Source organism: Martes martes, assembly GCF_963455335.1.
Source record: "Martes martes genome assembly, chromosome: 5".
NCBI classification, from domain to species: domain Eukaryota; kingdom Metazoa; phylum Chordata; class Mammalia; order Carnivora; family Mustelidae; genus Martes; species Martes martes.
Genome location: NC_137892.1, coordinates 36,745,598 through 36,767,976, shown reverse-complemented (window position 1 = coordinate 36,767,976; position 22,379 = coordinate 36,745,598). Strand labels below are relative to the sequence as shown.

Below are 22,379 nucleotides of genomic sequence, written 5' to 3'. Positions count from 1 at the left end.
TCACCATCAAATGAAAAAATGCAATTTTACTAGATTTGATGTAAATTTCTTTTTATATTTTATTTATTTGAGAGAGAGAGAGAGAGAGAGAGAGAGAGAGAATGAGTAGGGGAGGGGCAGGGGAAGAGGGGGAGAAAGGCAAAATCCCTGCTGAGTGGAGAGCCTGACTCAAGGCTTGATTGATTGAGCCTTGATCTCAATCTCAGGAGATTGAGATCAAGACCTGAGCTGAAGTCAAACACTTAACTGATGAACCACCCCAGGGCCCCTAGATTTGATGTAAATTTCTTATAAATATATGTAAACCTAAAGAAAATTAATTTCACCTTTTCCTTCTGATTCTGGATCATTATTATATAGGCAACATAGGTTATCTTTTGCTGCAGTAATGTCTTCAGAAAGTATTAAGATTTATTATGTTACCTAACTCTAAACAAAAATGAAATAATCTGGATTGCTGTATTTTGAGCAAACTCTCTGGTGCCTCTTCTTATAAAACACTAATCCCATCATGAGTGCTCTACCCTCAAAAACTCATCTAACCCTAATAACCTCCCCAAGGTTCCCTTTCCAAACACCACACACTAGGACTTAGGGCTTCCATATAGGAATTTTGAGGAGATACAGTTCAGTCCATAGCACATACACATACGTGTATTTTAATATAAATGGAACCATGCTATATGTATTCTTCATCATGCCTTTCAATTTAAAAATATTTCCTTGAAGAAAGTTACATTTGTATACCTCATTCTTTTTAGTGACTATATGCCACTTTGTGTGGATTAAAATATTTATTCAACCATTCCCCTGTTGAAGGAGACTTAAATGTTTTCTAGTTTTTGTTTTATAAACAGTGTTGCAACAAACCTTCATATGGGCAAGTTTTGTGCACATTGTAAAGTATTTTGGTAAGATAGATTTTTAGATGTTGAGATAATATTCTTAATTTTTTTTTAGATATTCTGATAATATTCTAATTTGAAGTTTGAAAAACAATTCCAAGTTGATCTCTAAGAAATTTGTGCCAGTTTTGTCACATCAATAGTGTATGTGTTTCTATTATTTTTTACAATATTGAGAATACTGGATATTATCCCTTTTTTCATACTTATCAATGTTAGTATATGAAAAATAAATTTGCTATTTATTTAATCTGCAGATATTTAATTGTGGGTCAGGTTGTAAATATTTTCATATGCTTGTTGATCATTTGCATTTTTTCTCGATGAAATTCCAATTATGTTCTTTGTCCATTTTCATATTAGGTTGTCATATTCTCTAAGAGGGCTTGTTTTTTTTGTTTTTTTTTTAAAGATGATTTATTTGAGAGAGAGAGAACAGGGTGGGGAGGGGCAGAGAGAGAAAAACTTAAGAAGAATCTGTGCTGAATAGGGAGCCCAGTGCAGGGCTTGATCTCACCAACCCTGAGGTCACTACCTGAGCTGAAACCAAGAGTTAGATGCTTAACTGAGTGCACTACCAGGTGCCCCATTCTAAGAAGGCTTTTGCTTGTAATTTGCACTGCAAATATTTCTTTATGGTTTGACTCTTAATTCTGACCTTCTTTATCATCTCTTTAACTTCTAATAAATTTAAACTTTTATAGAGTTGGGTTATTAAATATTTTCTTTTGTATATTTTGGGTTTCATATATTGCTTTAAAAGGCTGATGATAAACATTTTATTTTATTTTATTTTAGATTTTATTTATTTATTTGACAGACAGAGATCACAAGTAGACAGAAAGGCAGGTAGAGAGAGAGGAAGGGAAGCAGGCTCTCTGCCAAGCAGAGAGCCCAGTGTGGGGCTCTATCCCAGGACTCTGGGATCATGACTTGAACCAAAGGCAGAGGCTTTAACCCACTGAGCCACCCAGGTGCCCTCCCTAAAAATTTTAATGTGATACGATAGCTGTGTGTGTTTTTGTGGTAGGGATATTTCTATTCAGGACCAAGTGCATTTTGTGCAACCAGAAATTATCTGGTCTATATGTACATATTAATTTTGTCTATTTAATTGTTAATACCTATATGGAAAATACCTGTAAAGCATTATTATATGAAAAGAAATAGCTTACTATCCACTTAAATTGCCCATTCAACTGAGCCTCACTTTCTTTTCTTTAAAATATGGATAATAGTATCTATCTCATTGGTTGTTGTGAGAATTAAATGAGATAACATATGCCAAAAATACTAGAAACCATTTACTCAGTACCTACTAAGTACCAGTCATTATATATGCATTAGTTTATATGATCCCCAAAATAATGCTTTGAGGCAGGTAGTACTGCACTCAAATTACAAGGGAGAAAATAGACCTAATGAGCTTGTGCAACTTGCCCAGCATCTCATAAAAAATACGAAAGCCAAAATGTAAATACATGTTTGTCTGAAAACAAAAACCATGGTCTTTTCACTATACCTTCCTCCTGGGACAGTACGGGTATTTATTTGCTTAAATCTTTTCTTCTTTTTTAATTTTCTGTTTCTCTTTTTCTATTTAATGACTAAGATTCTCAAACTTGCCCTGCAATACTACCTGTGATTATTGAAATATTCCTTTCTGCATTGTCCAATAAGATTGCCACTAGCGACATGTGTCTGTTTAGCAGTTGAAAGGTGGTTAATGCAACCAAGGATTTTTACTTTATTTTGAATTAAATTACATGTGGCTACCATTTTGGAAATCACCATCTTAGATGTATGAATGCTCAGAGTGTGGGCATAAAGTGAGTGTAACTGACTTTATTGATTGATGATGAGGAAACTGTTCATTCTAGGTTGAAAGCTTTAGCAGAGGAACTTACACAGACACAGCAGATGCTTTTAAACAAGGAGGAGGCTGTCTTGGAACTAGAGAAGAGAATTGAGGAATCTTCTAAGACCTATGAAAAGAAGTCTGAGTGAGTAAAACAAAAATAATTTGAAGGAAGAAAGTTCAATTGATTTATTTTTATGGAATACTTCAGTTATATATTGTCATGGATGTAAAATTTCTAGAAGCTGAAATTTCATTTTAAGTGGAAAACTTGGTGTTGTTGAGTTACTTTCTAGGACTCTGGAAAACTGATCTGGGTTTTGTCAATGTAGGATACAGATCATGTCTCAATATTTTAACAGTTTGAACTATTTTCTGAAAAATCTTGTTAAAAGTTGTCTTTATTCCCCTCATCAGTGTCCACCAGATTCACTCTGCATTCCTTGTTGAGAAAATAGCAGATCAGTGTTATCTAGAAACTGACTTCTCTGTATTAGAAGGAAGTAAACACACTTATGAGAAAATAGCAGTCTGCTTCACTTATAAAAATCCCTTTAAGATTTGCTGTGCTATTTTGTCTTACTGTTGTTTTTCTTGCTGATTTCTGGATCTGTAAATATCCTAATGGATTTTTAAACTTCACTTGCGTGGGAATGCTGTTGTTTTCACTGATACCACTAATTACATTTTCTGCTGTTTTAACATTTACATTTTGATCTATAATTTAAAATTTATATTCTGGTTATAGTTATTATTTGCATCTCCAACAGGTGTTGTGACTAGTATGGTTTCTCTACTCCTGACTGGAGTATATAAATTTCTTGCTATCATTTTCTCATCACTGGCTGGATTTATCAATGTCCTCAAGGAAATTGTGATATGTCAGATTTCTCTGGTCTATACTTGCTCTTTCTACATAACTTCTCAGTTATTCTAATTTCTCTCAAATCTTGTATCCTCTCATCTCCCCCATCATAGACAGCAGATGGACCTCTTCTATCTACATTACAGAAAAAATTAAAATCATCAGGTGGCAACTCCCTTATTTTCTGTGACTAGATACACACATCCACTGCATTTGTACCCATTCTCTGTGCTTGCTTCCATAGTGGAACTTCTTGTCCTAAGTCCACTTCTTGGGCCTGTTTTTTGTATCTTGTCATCTCATACTTTCTCAGAGAATTTAAATTATTTATCATATTATGTTCACCTTTTCTTCTCAATTGGGTCCAGTGCTCACTTTTTAAATACGATTAAGTCTTGGCTCTTAAAAAGAATTTCCACCCCAGATAACCCTTCTGTATTCATATATCCTCCCAACTGCCTTTGCCTTCTGTTTTCTTATTCATACTTGTTCTAAGAATAATTATTTTCACCATTTCTTCAACTCCCACTTAGTTTTCAACCCACATATCTAGCTTCTGCCCCGTCACCATTGAAATAGTTTATCTGTAAGATATCAGTGACCTATTCATTGCTAAATTTAACAAGTATCTTGACCTCCTCTTAGTATCTGATTTTGTTGACTACATATTTCTCCTTTTCCCTTGGTTTTTGGCACCAGATCTTTTGCCTTTCTTTCTGGCTACTCCTTTATAATCTCATTTTCCTCCACTAAGCCAATCTATTTTGAAGTTATTCGAGGAATGGCTCTAGGCTTTGTACTCCTCTCTTCCTATTCGCTCCCTAGGTGGTTTCCTGAAGATGACCCAAATTTATTGCTCTTGCTTAGATTTTTCCTCTGAACTCAATGGCCATTTAGTCAATTGCCAACTTGACATGATTGCTTAGATGTCTTAGAAGTATCCTAGGGGTGCCTGGGTGGCACAGTGGGTTAGGGCCTCTGCCTTTGGCTCGGGTTGTGGTCTTGGGGTCTTGGGATCGAGCCCCATGTCGGGCTCTCTGCTTGGCAGGGAGCCTACTTCCCCCTCTCTCCCTCTGCCTGCCTCTTCTGCCTGCTTGTGATCTCTGTCTGTCAGGTAAATAAATAAAATCTTAAAAAAAAAAGTAGTATCCTAAATTTCCCATGTTTAAGACTGAATTAAAAATCTCAATACACCCCACACCAGTTCAACCTAGTTCACTGTTAGTATTCCTTTTTTCAGTGAATGGCAACACCATCTATTCTATTATACAGCCCAGAATATTAGGGGCCCACCTCTCCCACCTATACTCTGACTCTTTTTATAACTTGGCATTAAATATTATATTGGAGTCCATGAGCTTTTTAAATATGAGAACAGGAAAATTTGAGTTACTCTGGGCATTACCTTAATAAATATGGAAAATTTCAGTATTGCATCAACAGAAGATCTATTTGGATTATAAAAATAAAATTTATCAGCCATTGCACATAAAAAATTCAAAAAAGAATTATATTTTGCTTTTCTGTGTTTTGGGATAATTTCTTCACATGTTTATAGAAGACCAAGTAGTTTTACTTTTTACAGTTCTGTAAATGTATACATTATAAATTACTACTGTTTTAAAATTTAGTGGCTATAAAGATAGACCATTAGGTGGCTGATCCTCTCACCAGCATATCTGACCATACATTGTTGGAGGAGACGATCTTTATGCGTTACCCTAATCTAGAAATTATGAGATTCTTAGATTTTTTTTTTTTTTGCTCTATTTTCTTGACTCAAATCTTTGACTCTCTCTTCCTCTACATAGTGAATATGACCCATTCTCCTACACCTATTTATATTTATCAGGAAATGAAAATTGGGGTATGGGAGAGGGGCCTTAAAGGGTGGTAAATATATGGGAAATAACATTTATTGAGTTTTTACTCTGTCCCACATGTTATGCCAGATGTTTTATATATATTACCACATTGAATATTATCTTCACTATACCTTTGGTGTATTTGCCTATATTTTCCCTTTATGACTTAGAGTATTTTAAAAAATTACAATTACATACTTAGTGGTAGAAAATACATGAATTCCTGACTCCACAGTGTATGTCTTTTTGATCACAGCATCAGCTTGATCTTACTATTTTAAAAATCTTCTTATGAGAGTAAGTTAAAAGGGATAAGTATGTCAAGTGGTTCAGGGGAAGAGTCTTGTTTAACCAAAATTCTGTTAACCCTTTGTTATCATGATGTTTTTATTGTTAGCTTCATGGCATAATCTTGAAAATGTTAAGTACATTTGTGTAACTAAGCAGTCATTGTGAAATCTCGTTAATTCAGATATTAGTAGGATTGAAGTTTGTCTTTGACTTATATATTAAAATATTTTGCTAAACAAATAACCTGAAAGGGATTCTAGTGAAAATGTTTGCATTTCAGTTTCTTAATAATTCATAAACATTTCCTTTTTTGTGTATGTATGTGTATAAATCTACATATGTATTTGTATAAATCTACATATATATTTAAATACACATATAATTGAAAGCAATTTTAATCCAGTTTTAGAAATAGATTTACAATTTTTTTACTGGACAATACTTTTTAGCTTCATATACTGTTAATTGGAAGTAATAAAACAGTAAAACAGAACTACAGCTCTTCACAAATGCTGAAAGTATCTTGTAAGTTATGTTTTTGTACTCACAAATTATTGCAATTATACTGAATTTTTACCTAACAGAAAAAATTATTGGTTCAGTTGAAATATAACATAATAAGAAACTGAAGTTAAAACCTTTAAATTTGAGTTTAACATAAATGTCTCTGAAACATCTTATAGTAACAGGGAAAAAATAAGTTATATAAGAAATCATTTGATAGCTTTGATTTCCTGTAATTGAAGAATCTAAATTGAAAAATAAAGAATGGTTTTTATGTGACATTAAATTCACACTAATGAGTCAAGTTTTAGTTTATATAAGTGATGCAGGTCTCAGTTGAAATATAGCTGTTGTAGAATTATATTTAAAAAAATAGATTAAAAGGAATAAAACCAACCACTTGAAATGGTATAATTTTAATACAACACTAAGTGTTACTATAGTATACGTAACTTTACTCATTACTTCTAAAGCATATTTATTCAAATGGAAATAATATCAATCTTCTCCTGATTTATGATCCTTGACTACTGTATTAGAAAACAGTTTATGGGAAAGTACGCCAAGCATATGTTATTTATGACTCAATGGCATGAAGAGCAAGTATTATTACTATTGGTTTTAATGCTTGGTTTGACTTCCAAAAATTGAATGATTATTCAATTTTGTGTTGTTTTGTGCCATTATCTCTAATACTTAAAAATTCTTTATATATTATAAAATCAAAACTCTTAGAGCCACGCAGAATCTTAAGAGTTCATTTGATTCAGCCTCCTTATCTTTCAAATTATGTGACATCAGAGGCCCCGAAATTTTAAGAGACTTGCAAAATGTCACAGCTAGCTTATAGTTAAGGTAAGACTTGAGCGATCTAAGTTACTGTACTAGACTACAAATTCAGGGACCTTTTATTTTTGTCTCAGGATTTAAAAACTATGTGTGTCACAAAAAAAGCCCTGCCTAAATAATTCATTCAATAATATTTATTGCATGTCTTGTTAGGCGCTGTGAATACAATGAAAGGTAAGATATATATTGTCCCATGTCTCATGGAACTTACACTTTCGTGGAGTAGACTAATACAAATAAGAAATTAACAATTATGATAATTACTATAAAATCAAGAATTCAGGTAGAAGAATAATAGAGGAACAGCTACTTAAGATAGGTAGTCAGGGGTCTCCCAGAAAGTGGCATTTTTGCTAGATGTGAAGGACAGAAGGTGCTTTCCATATGAAGAATGCATGCAAAAAGTAGCTAACAATAGGAAATAAGTTGCACAGGCAAAGGTCCTGTTCCCATCCATGTTTTAAATTTATTTATGGTTTCCTATATATCTTGTGTCATGTAGTCATTTATTTTCTATAATTTTCTTCTTACTGTAGTATGTATAACTTGTTTGCTAAATGGTATTATAAGCATAAAAATAATTATATAGCATGTGGTATAGTGATTATAACCATACCTTTAAAAAAGTATCTACTGAACAAAAGCAAAACATTACCATATGTGAAATTATATCATTATACATAAAACTCAGTAAGATTAATTGTTAAAAAAGCGAATGTTGCTCATTAATTTCATGATTAGACATGTCGATTAAAAAAAGTTAGGACAAAAGCCATACAACAGGACATATACCTCCCCAGAAAATCTCATTGTTCTTCAAAACTGCTAAACTACAAGCCAGGAAATGTGTATTTTAATCTAATTCCTGGTATTAGGATAATATCTCAGAATGAAAAAGTGATTGCCATTATGATACAGTACAATAGATATTTAGCTACTGAAGGAGAATAAAAAAGACCTATCCTTCAAACAGAGTGCATATGAGATTATAAAAACCTTACCTCACCGGAGGAAGTGTGATGCAGCAGCGGTGATATTATTTTTAAACAATTTTTTAAATTTTCAGATAATTATAGATTGACATATAGTTATAGGAATCAATACAGAGAGATCCCATGTACCCTGTACTCAGTTCTCCCAGTAGTAAAATCTTGCAGAGCTATGATATAATATTATAATCCAGATAACTGACATTGACACAATAAAGGTACAGAATGTTTCCATTATTGCAAGGGTCCCTTGTGTTGGGTTTTTGTAGCTACTCTGCCTTCTATCTCATACCCTTTTCCTAACTCCTGACAACTGTTAATATGTTCTCCATTTCTACAGGTTTTTTTCTTTTCAAGAATTTTATGTAAATGGAATCACACTGTATGCAATCTCTTGAGATTGGCTTTTTACATTCATTGTAATCCACCTAGGTATTCTCATTCCTCTTTATTGTTAAGTAGTATTCTCTTGTGTGGTGGTAGTTTCCTAAGGCAGCCGTAACAAAGTACTGCATACTTGGTGGCTTAAAAAATGAATTTATTCTCTCCTAGTTCCGGAGGCCAAAAGTCTCAAATGTGGTGTTGGCAGGCTGGTTTCTTCTGATGGCTCTGAGGGAAACTTTGATCCATGCCTCCCTCCTGACTTCTCTACTGGCTGGCAAACTTAGGCTTTCCTGGTTTATAGAAGCATCACTTCAGTCTCTGCCTCCACCTTCATACAATGTTCTGGGTGGTCTTCTCAGTATCCGGTTTCTTCTTCTTACAAGGACACGAGCCATAGACATTAAAGGCTCATCCACTCCAGTATGACCTCATCTTCATTAATTACATCTGCAACAACCCCATCTCCAAATTAAGGTCACATTCTGAGGTTCTTGGTGATAGGATTTGAACATGTCTTCTTAGAGGACACGGTTTAACCCATAACAGTATGGATAATTTGTCTAATCATTCACCCTTTGAAGAACATCTGGTTTGTTTCCAGTTTTTGGCTGTTACAAATAAAAATGCTTCCAACATTTAGTAAGGGTTTTTGTGTGAACATAAGTTTTAATTTTTCTGGGATAACCATGAGTGTGATTGCTGGTTTCCTACCAGCAATTTGTGAGTGATCAGTGTCTCCTCTCCTCATCCTTGCCAGGGTGTAGAATGGTCACCATATTTTATTTGAGCCATTCTCATAAATGTGTACAGGTACCTATTTTTTTTAATATTAAGACTTTATTTTTTAGAGTAGTTTAAGTTTCACACCAAAATTGAGGGGAGGGTTCAGAGATTTTCCATACACCCCTGCCCTGACACGTGCATATCCTACCCCATTTTCAGTATCCCCCACAAGAGTGTTAACATTTACAGTTGATGAACTTACAATGACACATCATTATCACTCAAAGGCCTTAGTTTAAATTACATTTCATTCTAGGTGGCTCAGTTGGTTAAGTGACTGACTCTCGATTTTGGCTCACGTCATGATCTCAGGGTCCTGGGATGAGCCCCATGTCGGGCTCCACGCTCAGCAGGGAGTCTGCTTGAATTTCTCTCTCTCTCCCTTCTGCTGCCCCCACCTCTGCTCATACATGTGCATGCTCACTCTCTCTCAAATAAATAAATCTTTAAAACCTTACATTTTAAGAAAATAAAGTGTGTTCACTCTTGTACATTCTGTGAATTTGAGCAATGTGTGATGATGGGTGTCCATCATTATGGTATCATGAAAAGTAATTTTTGCTAAAAATCCTCTGTGCTCTAGTTGTTTATTCTCCAGCCCCATCCTTAACTGTTGTCAACTGCTGATCTTTTCATTATCTCCATAGCTTTGCCTTTTCTAGGATGTCATGTATTTAGAATCAGACATGATGCAGTGTTTTCACATTGGTTTCTTTCACTTAATAATATGCAGTTAAGTTTCCTCCGTGTCTTTTTGTGGCTTGGTAGCTCATTTGAGGATTGAATAATATTCCATTGTCTGAATGAACCACAATTTATCTATTCACCTCCTAAAGGACATCTTGGTTGCTTCCAAATTTTGACAATTATGAATAAAGCTATTATATAAACATCTGTGTGCAGGTGTTTGTATAGACATAAGCTTTTAATTCCTTTGACCAAATACTAAGGAGTGTGATTGTTCGATCTCATGGTAAGAGTATTTTTATTATTTTTTGTAAGTAATTGCCAAACTGTCTTTTAAAGTAGGTGCACCATTTTGTATTCCCACCAGCAATGAATGAGAGGTCCTGTTGCTTCACATCCTTGTCAGCTTTTGAGGTTGTCAGTATTCTGGAGTTTGACCATCTCATAAGTGCGTCATGGTATCTCATTGGTGTTTTAATTTGCATTTCACTGAAGACGTATGATATGGGGCATCTTTTCATGTACTTATTTTACATAAGTATATCTCCTTTGGTAAAATGTCTGTTAAGGTCTTTGACTATTTTTAAATCAGGTTGTTTTTCTTATTGTTGACGTTTAAGAGATCTTCGTGTATTTTGGGTAACAGTCCTTTATCAGATATGTGTTTTTCTCCCAGTGTGTGGCTTATCTTACTGTTCTCTTGACATTGTCTTTCAGAGAGCAAAAATTTTTAATTTTGGTACAGTCTTGTTCATCAAATATTTCTTTCACAGATTGTACCTTTAGGGTTGTATCTAAAAACCTATCACCATACCCAAGGCCATCTAGGTTTTCTCCTATGTATTGTCTAGGAGTTTTGTAGTTTATGTTTTGCATTTAAGTCTGTGATCCCTTTTGAGTTAATGTTTGTGAATGGTATAAGGTCTGTTTTTTTATTCATTTTTTTTGCATTTGGATGCCCACTTGTGCCAGCTCCATTTGTTGAAAATGCTAACTTTTTTCTTTTATGTTGATCCCTTTGGAAGACTCCATTTATTATCTGGAGTAAAATAAAGATGAAATAATAGTAATACAGAGATTGTAAATGCCATGAGAAGTCATGTTTAAAAATAGAGCTCTTTTAGGGACCCTGGTTGGCTCAGTTGGTTAAGCATCTTCCTTTGGCTAAGGTCATGATCTCAGGGTACTGGGATCGAGCCCCACATTGGGCTCAGTGGGGAGCATGGTTCTCCCTCTCCTTCTGCCCCACCCACATCACTTGCTCACTCACTCTCTCTCAAATAAATAAATAAAATCTTAAAAAAAAATAAAAATAGGGGTGCCTGGGTGGCTCAGTGGGTTAAGCCTCTGCCTTCGGCTCAGGTCATGATCTCAGGATTCTGGGATCAAGCCCCACATTGGGTTCTCTGCTCAGCAGGGAGCTTGCTTCCCCCACCCCCTCTGCCTGCCTCTCTGCCTACTTGTGATCTCTCTCTCTCTGTCAAATAAATAATAAAATAAAATCTTAAAAAAATAAAAATAGAGCCTTTTCTCTAACCTATATAATATATATGACTTAAAATATTTTAATTTATTAATTTATTATTTTTATTGAACTACAGTTGTTATACAATATTGTATTAGTTTCATGTGTAAAACAGTGATTCAACATTTGTATACATTACAAAATGATCACTATATATCTAGTTACTGTCTAGTTACTGTCTAGTATATATCTAGTTACTGTCACCAACAAAGTTATCATATTATTGACTAATATTTCCTATACTTTATATCTTTGTGACTTACTCATTTTATAGCCAGAAGTTTGTACCTCTTAATTCCCTTTGTGTATTTTGCCCATCCTCCTTTCCCTCTCCCCTCTGGCAATCACCAGTTTATGAGTTTGTTTCTGTTTTGTTTTTTAGAGTCTACATATAAGTGAAATCATATGGTATTTGTTTTTCTCTGTCCGATATTTTACTTAGCAAAATACCCTCTAGGTCCATCCATATTGTCACAAGTGGCAAGATTTCATTCTTTTTTTTTTTAATGGCCAAGTAATATTTCATAATGTGGATTTATGTTACATATTTAAATATATTTGTGTTTTATATATATGAATAATCTTTATGCACAACACACCAAACCACATCATCTTTATTTATTCATTAATGATAGATACTTGGATTGCTTCCATATCTTGAGTGTTGTAAATAATGCTGCAGTGAACATAGGGATGCAAATATCTTTACATGTCAGTGGTTTTGTTTTCTTTGGGTAAATACCCGGGAGTGGAATTGCTGGAATGTCTGGTATTTCTATTTAAGTTATTTTTTTTTTTATTCTTTCTATAATGGTTTAATCCTTCAGAAAATTTATTTAGTACTTAATGAAGCTAAAACTAATTTATTCACATCCTTCATGTAACAGTCATTTTTTTCCCTGACTGAATAATACTTCTGACTCTTTAATATTTTTCTCCTAAGTCTATATTCTATTTGTTACTGGCTACTGCACAATCATAACAATCCTTCTAGTTCAGCCATTTAAAATGGACCAAAAATAGGTATCATTTCTCTTAGGGTTTGTATGGTAACTTAAAACAACACCAATTTATTCTCTCATATTTCTGGAAATTAGTTGTTGGAAATAAATCTTACGGACCTAAAAGCAAGTTGTTGATGGGGCTAATTTCTTCTGAAGGCTTTTGGAGGGAGTCTACTTTTTCTGTTTTTCCAGCTTCTAGAGACTTTCCTCATTTCTTGGCTCTTGGCCCCACATCACAATGCCTTCCCTTTTTTTTCTTTTCACATTGCCTTCTCTGACGTCATCCCTTTTACTTCCCTCTTATCAGATCCTTATGAATATTGGGCTCACCTGGATCTTCTAAAATAACTTCCTCATTCCAACATCCTTAACTTATAAAACTCCCTTTTGTTCTGTAAGATAACATATGCACAGGTTCTGGGGTGAAAGATGTTGTCATCTTTGGGGGCCTGCTGTACAGTTGAAGAGATAATAAAATGTATATGTTTCACTCCTGTAAATGTATTTCTTTGAATTTTTTCAGCTGTTCAGTTAGTATTTACATTTTTGCAATTGTTGTTCCTTATTTGTCATTCCATATTTTAATTTGGTAGTTTATTTTCATTCTTTTGATTATCATTATTTTATTTTGCATTTTTCCATATTTATGAAATTTATTTACAAAAAGCTAATGGTAGCAGTAATGATTTTAGAGTGTTAGTATTTTCAAGTATACTTCCCTGTTAATTTGTGAAATTGTTCACCCTCTTTTTGGACTCATGCTGCAGATGTACGTGAATATGTGTTTTTACCATCTTATCCTGTACATTTTGAATTGTCCCTCATCTTCTTGTCATGTGATTCTTTTGGTAGCTATGTGATGCAAAGAAGGAAACTTTAAGAAGCTTTAGGTTCATAATGGGTGTAATCTTTTCCAGAACCCAGTCCTCATGAATTTATGTTCACAAAAATGGTTGTTTTAAAAAATCAACTTTCTCTGAAGAGATTCACAGAGAAAAAATATATGAACAATTTCTTATGAAAAAAGGCTTACTATCTAATATGCAAACCAGCATGAATTTAATCAGGAAATCTGTGTGGATTTAGAACATAGGTCACAGATTTTTGAACTATGGTGACAGAAATGATAATTGCTATTTACTGAATTCTTACTTTATGGTAGGTACTGTGTTAACAACTTTTAAAGTATTATTTCATTGTATTCAGAACAACCCTGACAATTTGGTATATTATCAATTTTTCCAGTGCTAAAATTGAAGATGGGAAAAACAACGTGATTAAGTCATTAAGTTGAATCTGTTCTCATTCAGTATAATTACACTCTTTCCATTATGCCATGATGATTTTACTTGGGAAGTGTTAATGAGCTCTGACAGTATGGTATATCCTTCTTCATTGCTTTTGCTGTGAACTCTACTGGTTAAAGGGGTTTGTCTTTTGAACATTGGTAGGTTTCTGGTAAAAATAATCTTACTCATTAGTTCTACTTTTCCCAAATTTCACTCAGTTCTCTACATGAGTTCTTATTTTGTTAGAATACTCACCTGGAACTCACTGCAGTACAATGAGGAGATTATAGCTTTCCTTATAGCATTCACTGAGGCTGCATCCTGCTCCATTTGATTGGAATTGAGTTTTCAAAATGTTGATCAACATCATATTTATAAACAAATCTGTCTTAGTGTTCCTTCTGCCTATGATTACTTATTCAATTAATATTGATCCATGTAAGGTCCAATTTAAAGAGGTAACATTTTCTGATCTTATTCTCTGGTTTTGAAGTTTTCCCCTATTCACAATCTATTGTTGCTTACATATTAATAACCTATTTTCAATGGTATATAGCACAGTTCTTTAAGATATTAATAGACCATGTATGACAGTGTTTTCAGAAGGTGTTCCCTTGCCACCACTACCTTTTATGGCTTTCATGTGGGTGAATTAGTTTGAAATTCCTTTTAGGGCAGATCTCAGGGAATAGAAGTTCACAATAAGGCAACATGTGGCCTATGTAGTTCTCTAAAGAAGAAATGGGGAAGTCAACTGTCAGAACAGTTTTCTCCAACTCTAAAAACAGAACAGAACAGAAAACTGTCAGAACAGTTTTCTCCAGCTCTAAAAACATACCCCGTGCAACATAAACACAGCTTTTTTCCCAGGTTGTCACCTTGATTTGATTTATTTTTCCCAAGGCATAAATCTGAGTTCAACTATATTCCATTTGAGATTTGAAATAAATTGAGATTCTGCTTCAGTCATATTAATTCACTTTGGGTTCCACACTTCTCAGCGTTAGTGTCCGTACTCTGTGAGGTAGATGACTTCACTGTAGAGTAAAATGAATGCCAAAATGATACTGTATTTGAAAGCATCCTGAATTTGGTTTTTGCTTCCAAATATTTTCTTCCACTTTGTTGTTTTTGGTCTTCCGTTTTGTGAATGCTAACATTTAGTAACTATTGTGATGACTTGAAAGCTGTTTAGTTTTATAATTCAAATGATTCTGAAGGACTGTTATAGAGATGAAAATGAAACAGAAGCATAATATGCCGATGTAGTTTCCTTTAAAATCTTATTTCTTAAAGAAGTTGAAATAATTTATGCTCAATGTGTTCTCTTTCAGTATTGTGCTTCTACTAAGCCAAAAACAGACACTTGAAGAGCTGAAACAGTCAGTCCAGCAGCTGAAATGCACTGAGGCAAAGTTTACAGCACAGAAAGAATTACTAGAGCAAAAAGTACAAGAAAATGATGGGAAAGAGCCACCTCCAGTAGTAAATTATGAAGAAGATGCACGATCAGTTACATCTATGGTAAGCCTAAAAGTAATCAAAAGAGAAACTTAAAAGCGTACTGTCTAGGTAATAAGTGGATACAAAAATTAATTCTTTTGCTATGACAAATTATTACTCTTGTTAATATGCAGGTCCTATTAAACTTGTCTGTAAATGCAAAGTAGACTTGTCAGTCACCTCAGGTCACCTGGAGAACACTTTCAGGAACCACCTGTAGAGTCAGAGGAAAAAACTCTTCTCTTGCCTTCAAAACTGAATGAAAGACTGCAATATTTTTATTGCTGGGAGACAGCAGGAAGGTAGGGTATTATTCTTAAGATAGAAGTAATAAGGAGAATATTTTTCATTATTTTCTTCTTAAGAGCAGTAGAATCTTATTTATCTGAGATTGATGATATGTTTATTGTTTGATATTATAAACATGTGATTTTGTTTAAAAAGATTTTTTCTTGTGAATCTTCTTAAACTACAATACACACATTCAAATCCACCAACTAGAAATTCAGATTCATTATATATAGTTTCATTAACTGTTTAAGAATGCCTAGAACGATTATTCTCCCTCCCTCTTCCCTTCCCTTTCTCCCTTCCTCCTTCTTTCCTTCCTTCCTTCCATCTGAAGTTGGTGGATCTCACCAGGCAGCAGTTTTGCTCTCCAGGGGACATCTGGCAATATCTCCAGATATTTTTGGTTGTTATAGTTAGTGGGTACTATAGTAGGATCTGATGGGTGGAGGCCACTGATGATTCTGAGCATCCTGTAATGCACAGGACAGCCCCTGCCTTCACACTCCTAACAAAAAAGTATTCTACCCAAAATACCAGTAGTACCAAGTCTGAAAAAACCTGAGCTCTGTCCTTGGCTTTTTCTGTGAGTAGTTGAATGTAGTCCATAAATAGAACTATCATAGTTGATGATGCTGTAACTGATATTTTAGTCATTTTTACCTTATGGAAATAGTACAATTTGATTGTTAAACATATTTACATGTCTCTGTAGGAAAAAAAGGCAGTATTTGAAAATGTGATGAATGTGGAAATGAATATGAAGTGTTTAAATTATTGTGGTTATTGGGGCACCTTGGTGGCTCAGTGGGTTAAGCCTCTGCCTTCAGCTCAGGTCATGATCTCAGGGTCCTGGGATCGAGTCCCACATCGGGCTCTCTGCTTGGCAGGAAGCCTGCTTCTCTTCTCTGTCTGCCTGTTTCTCTGCCTACTTGTGATCTCTCTCTCTCTGTGTCAAATAAATAAATAAATAAAATCTTTAAAAATAAAAAAAAAATTATTGTGGTTATTCCCATTTTTGTTATTAATTGAACCATACTAATCTGTATATTATATATATATTTTAATGATGAATAAAATTAGATTTAGCCAGCTGGACTCAGTTTAGATGATCCCAATTTTGTTGGCAAAATCCAAAGCATCATAGTCAGGGACCAGTCAAACACATGCCTTCTTCTCTCCATCAGGCCTGATCAAGGTATTGACCTTGGCCACATCAATGTGGTAGAGCTTCTTCACAGCCTTTTTGATCTGGTGCTTGATGGCCTTGACATCCACAATGAACACAAGTGTGTTGTTGTCTTCTGTTTTCTTCATGGCTGACTCAGTAGTCAAGGGAAACTTGATGATGGCATAGTGATCAAGCTTGTTTCTCCTGGGGGCGCTCTTGGGCTGCTTTCGGCGACACAGTCTTGGGTTGTCAGAACATAGGTGATGCAGGTGACCTGCAGATCATCTTTTTTTGTGTGACTGTGGACGCCTTTCAGCACTGCTCTCTTGGCCTTCAAAGCCTTTGCTTTAGCTTCGACTTTGGGAGGGGCAAAGGCTTCCTTCTTAGCTTTTGATGCCATCTTTGTAAAGGGCGTATATTACATTGTTAATTATGAATTATTTCTGTTCTCTCCTTTACTATCATATCAGATAATAAGGATTTTCCTATATGTACCTCGGGCCTTTTCTGGATTCTTGATAACTATCTGGTATATGTCTTCTTTCAGAGGAACTTCTGAAATTTTTTCTTTTACTTAGGTTTTTAAAACCTTAGCTGATATGTCTTTTGTACCCTGAGTGTAGTTTATAATACTTCCTTATCTCCATGTGGGTGTGGCATTGGTTACTTCATACCTTGATTCAGTGGCAGATAGTTTTAGAACTGGCTATCTAGTTTATTTGAATTAATTCTATGTGCAGATGACCCATATTGGCTTTATTATTATGACAAAACAAGATACATCACTAGATGATAGCATATCCTCATTTGGTAACTATGACTAAAAACTAGACTTTGAAAGTTAAAATGGAACAGTTCACCAATTCTATTAGGAACTTGTGATCTTTGCAATGTTGTCTTTCATAGCATTGAAGAAAAACTTTTTCAGTAAATGAGTGAATAAATAATGTTTCAGAGAGATTATGTAGTACAGCTTAGGAGAACAAACTGCTTTCTGGTGCTTTTAAACTTTCTCTTGTTCCCATTTTTACATGATGGTGAATAACACTTTGTAAATTTTTAGAGTGATGTCACTTATTTCATTTTATTCAATTTATTTTAAATAGTTGGAATGTTAATTATAAATGTATCTTATCTATTCCTTGAGGCAATGCCTTTAGTAAGTCTTTAAGGAATTTACAATGGAATGCCACACAATATAGTTTAAAGTAATAAAATAGCATTTTATAAATCAATAGGGCATTCCCAAATTGATGCCAATTAATGAGATTTTACACTTGTTTATTTTGTTTATATAATTCAGTAAGAATGAAAGGCTATCTATTAATTTATTGAAATCTAAAAAAAAGTGTGGAGACAGGTGATATAATCATCTTCATCAGGAGAAGTCATCCTCCTAATGCAGTCTTTTTTAAACCTAGGTCTAATTTTGGTTAAAATACTAAGGGAAAAATGATGAATATTAAGTATTACACAATAATTCTCTATTGTCTAGGTACAATTATTCATTCAAGAAATACTTACTGAGCACCTACTATGTGTCAGGCACATTTCTAGATGATTGAGATAAGTCAGTGAATGAAACTAATTTAAAAAACCCCTCTTTCACAATCTGTGGTGAGTGGCAGTTAATAAATAAGTATTCCATTGAAAGATGGTAAATGCCAAGGAATAAAGAAACAGAGCAGGGTAGAGGGTTGGGTGCCTAGAGGTTGGGACACAATTTAAATCTAAGTCAGGATAAGCATCACTGGGAAATTGACGTTTGAACAAAGACTGGTAACAGGGAGCTACTAAATCCCTTCATTTCTGGGGCAAAAGCATTTTGGTCAGAGGGCGCACCTGTTGCAAGGGCCATAGTACAGGAGTGTGTTGGACTAATCGAAGCGTGGTTAAGGAAATCCACGTGGAGGGGAAGGTGAAACTGTAGGAAATGAGGTTAGAGAAGTATTGGGGAACAGATCTTGGGGCTTTGTGGACCATAATTAAGGATTATGGCTCTTCTCTGTGTGAAGTGGAGCCACGGGCTTGGAGAGTAGTAGCAGAGGAATGATGTGCTCTGACTTTTTATTTAAATAGATTGCTGTGGCAACTATATGGAGAATTACTTGAGGGGAACAAGGATGGAAGAATGAGGTTATTACAGTAACCCACATTATAGAAAATTACAGTTTGAGCAACGATGGTCATAGCAGGGGAAGTAACAAGAAGGCTTTTGCTTTTGGATATATTTTGAAGGTATATATCCTTCAAAGGTATATATCCTGACCCCAGGGGATTTCCTATGGATTAAAGTAAGGTATGAGAGAGAATAGTCAAGGATAATTTTAGCATTTTTAGCAGGAGAACTAGGTGAATAAAACTTGTTTTGAGTGCGTGGAAAGGATATACCTAGAGCAGCTTTAAAGAGAAAGAGCAAGACTTCAGTTTGTCTTTCTAAAAAAACAAGTCATTGTCAAAACAAGTCATTGTCAACATTTGGTATTTGGGCCACAAGTTCAGGAGTATGATTTGGGCTGGAGAAAGGAATTTAAGTCGTAGATATCATTGGTATTTAAAACCATTTGACTATAGGTGGTCACCAAGTGAGAGAGAATAGAGAGAAAAAGAGAAACAAGGACTGAACTCTGGGGCACTTCAAGTTAGGTAGTCTAGAAGAAGAGGACCTAGTAGGAGACTACGGGGTGACCAGTGAGTTAGTAGAAAATCAAGAGTTTGGTGTCCTCAAAGTGTTCTGAGGAGAAATGAGTTCCAGAATTTGGGACCTGCTAAGTTAAGACAAAAGAAACCTTTGTATAATTGCTGGAATTTTCTAAACTTTTAATATCCTAACAGGGGAAATACAGCATGGAATGCAGTGTCTCTGAAAATATTGACCTAGTTCCTTTTCAGAGAGTGTGTGGAAGGGACCACAGTGCAATAGAACATACTTTGGGAAATACTGAATTAGAAGACAAATCTTTCTCATCTGATTGGGTTGTTTGTAGATTAAATGTGCTGATAATTTTGAAGGCATTTTGAGTTGTTTAAATGTTCTATAAACCTAAGGATTATTTTATTTTATTCTTCAATTTTAACTCTGCGGGGCAGAAGAATCTGCCTTTTGGAGCTTATTAGGAAGGTGAACTCTTTTTGTTGGCTGTCCTTGGATAATGATGGAAATACCAGAATTTTCTAATCCCTGAGTAACATTATTTTCCTACTTTTGAAATTAATTAATTGATTAATTAATTTAAAAGCATCACTTTCCCTCATGTTTGTTTATGGTCGTCTAGTTGTAAGAAGATGAGTTTTCAATCAGTATCTGTTGAATTGAGGAACTGGACTTCCGTTTTACTCCAGAGTAATCTGGTTGTTTTTTTATAATAGCATGTGCTGAGCACCAAGTATAATAGTTTTTGTTGAAAGAATCTTTCTTATATGTCAGGTATATCTAGAATTGATGACTCCTTATAATGAGTTCTTACTTTTTAAATATGGTTAGCTATTCTGTAAGATAATTGCCTTTACTTTGATGTTTCTGAAATTGCACATTTTTAAAGTCTTTTGCTAGAGTAATATGCAACATAAATTTATCTTCTCTGCAAATCTTATTAAGTTCTGCTTAGTTGAACAGCACTATCAATAAAACCCTGTTTTGTAATACTTGCAACCAACAAAATAGCTGGTGTGTTGACTAAGTATTGTCTGTCATTATGACTCAGTAGTAGTCCATTTTATAGAAGTGTCTGATGGATGTTCAGTTTTATAGTTAAACTCTAAAGTGGACTGATACCAATTGAGATTGACAACATCATCGAAGCTTTATCTATTTTCATTATCAGGTACACTTTCTTTCTTTCAATACATAAGATCAATGTTAATTTGAAGACTTGCTCCTCAAGTACATTGAGAAAAGTACCAGACCAAAAAATCAGGAGACTGGAATTGAGCTTTGCCTCTGCTTTGTAATCATAGTCAGGTTCCTTAACCTTTCTGAGTTTTTCCTTTCTGTAAAAAGAAGGAACGATTATATATCTATCTTGCCTGACAAGATTTTTATGACACTGACAAGAGATAATGTGTGTGATATATTATTGAGACACATAAGATTTTATTTCAGTTTTTTCTAATAATTTAATTAGTAAATTAATTAGTAATTAATTAGTATTCATTGAGTTAAGTATAGATTATAGATTTTTCTGCAGGATTATCTTATGTATTTCTTATATATAAAGGCAAAACCATAATTAATTTCTCTGGATAGGTAGTACACGTACAAATACAGGAGTCTGAAGTGTCTCTTCCTTAGTCTCCCAGTTTCCTACCTCAGAGATAGTCTTCCAGAAGCATTGTATGCAGATAAAAACATAAATGTTCATTATATGCCTTCTGCTCTTACACAAATGGTAGTGCATACAACAATATTGTTCTGTACCTTAGTTTTTAACTTAATATGTTTTAGGCATAATTTCACAATAGTGCATATACAGTTGTTTCCTTTTTTTTTTTTTTTTTTTAGTTTGGTCAACAAATATTTATTGTCAGGAGTCACGGTCTCACTTTAGATTCGGGGGATATAGTAGTGCACAAAATAAATATAGTTTTTTCTGTCCTCCTGGACCTTTCACTCTTTGTGGGTACAGACAAACAGTTAAATATATGTATTAAATGGCAAATATATTAAATATATAGTTATATATGTATCATGTGGTGGTAAGTTCTTAGGAGAGAAATAAATCAAGATGACAGAAAAAGGGTGATGGGAGGTGTTTTTATAAATAGGGTTGTGAAGTCTTCACAGATAAAGTGATATTTATGCAGAGATCTGAAAGAACTAACGGAGCAAATGTTGAGACTGCCTGAAATGAGAATATTCCAGAACACAGTGAGAGAGAAGAAATAAGAGATGGGGTCAGAGAAGTAATGGGCATTTAGATCATACAGTTAGGCAGATTATTGTAAAGACTTTGATGCTAACTGTTAGGGAAATTAGAAACCACTGAAGATTCTGAGCAAAGGAGTGACATATTTACATGGTTTTCAACCTTTTGTTATAAAGACAGCTTCGGTAAAATCCTTGTAATACTACTATGTGTATGAAAGGAGTTTATGTGTGAGACACATTTTAGAAGATTTTGTGCAGCTTTATAGGTTTTACTCTCAAAATAGTTTAAAAGTTTTTAAACCTGATAACAATGTCAGTTATAGATGTTAATTATTATATTCACATTGAATTAATGTATCAGTTTTATAGATAAATAAATTTCTCTTCTAGCTTTCCTATGGCATGAATTTTATCATGCTGAACTTTCGGTGGTTTTGTAAGCTGTTAAATTATTAAATTATCCTAGGATCTGATACCTAAGTGTTTTTACAAGTATTTGTTATGCCCTATGTTTATTTAGTTTATAAGTTTCTAACATATAAAACAAAGAAGTTAAGAGATGATTATGGTTAGATTACAAAAGCTTTGTTACTTTTCCAAATGACTCAAATCAAGATTCCTTAACATCACTAATGATCACGGAAATGCTGATCAAAACCAGAATGAGACCAATCAAAAGAACCAGAATGAAATGCCAATCAAAACCTCATGCCTGTTAGAATGGCTGTTATTACAAAGACAAGAAACAACAG

General features: G+C 34.2%; 1 protein-coding gene and 1 pseudogene across 2 annotated transcripts in view; one reads left to right on the top strand and one right to left on the bottom strand.

Annotated features, from left to right (window-relative positions):
* FER (FER tyrosine kinase) overlaps positions 1 to 22,379 on the top strand; it is a 462,185-nt gene that overhangs the window by 120,349 nt on the left and 319,457 nt on the right. Inside the window, exons 9-10 of the mRNA XM_080803660.1 lie at positions 2,786 to 2,908; positions 15,133 to 15,322. Coding sequence (XP_080659786.1) covers positions 2,786 to 2,908; positions 15,133 to 15,322 — 313 coding nt within the window. The remainder of the gene's footprint in view (positions 1 to 2,785; positions 2,909 to 15,132; positions 15,323 to 22,379) is intronic.
* On the bottom strand, positions 16,694 to 17,160 carry LOC308343790 (large ribosomal subunit protein uL23-like; annotated as a pseudogene). The gene has a single exon. The product of its transcript is annotated as a large ribosomal subunit protein uL23-like (transcript).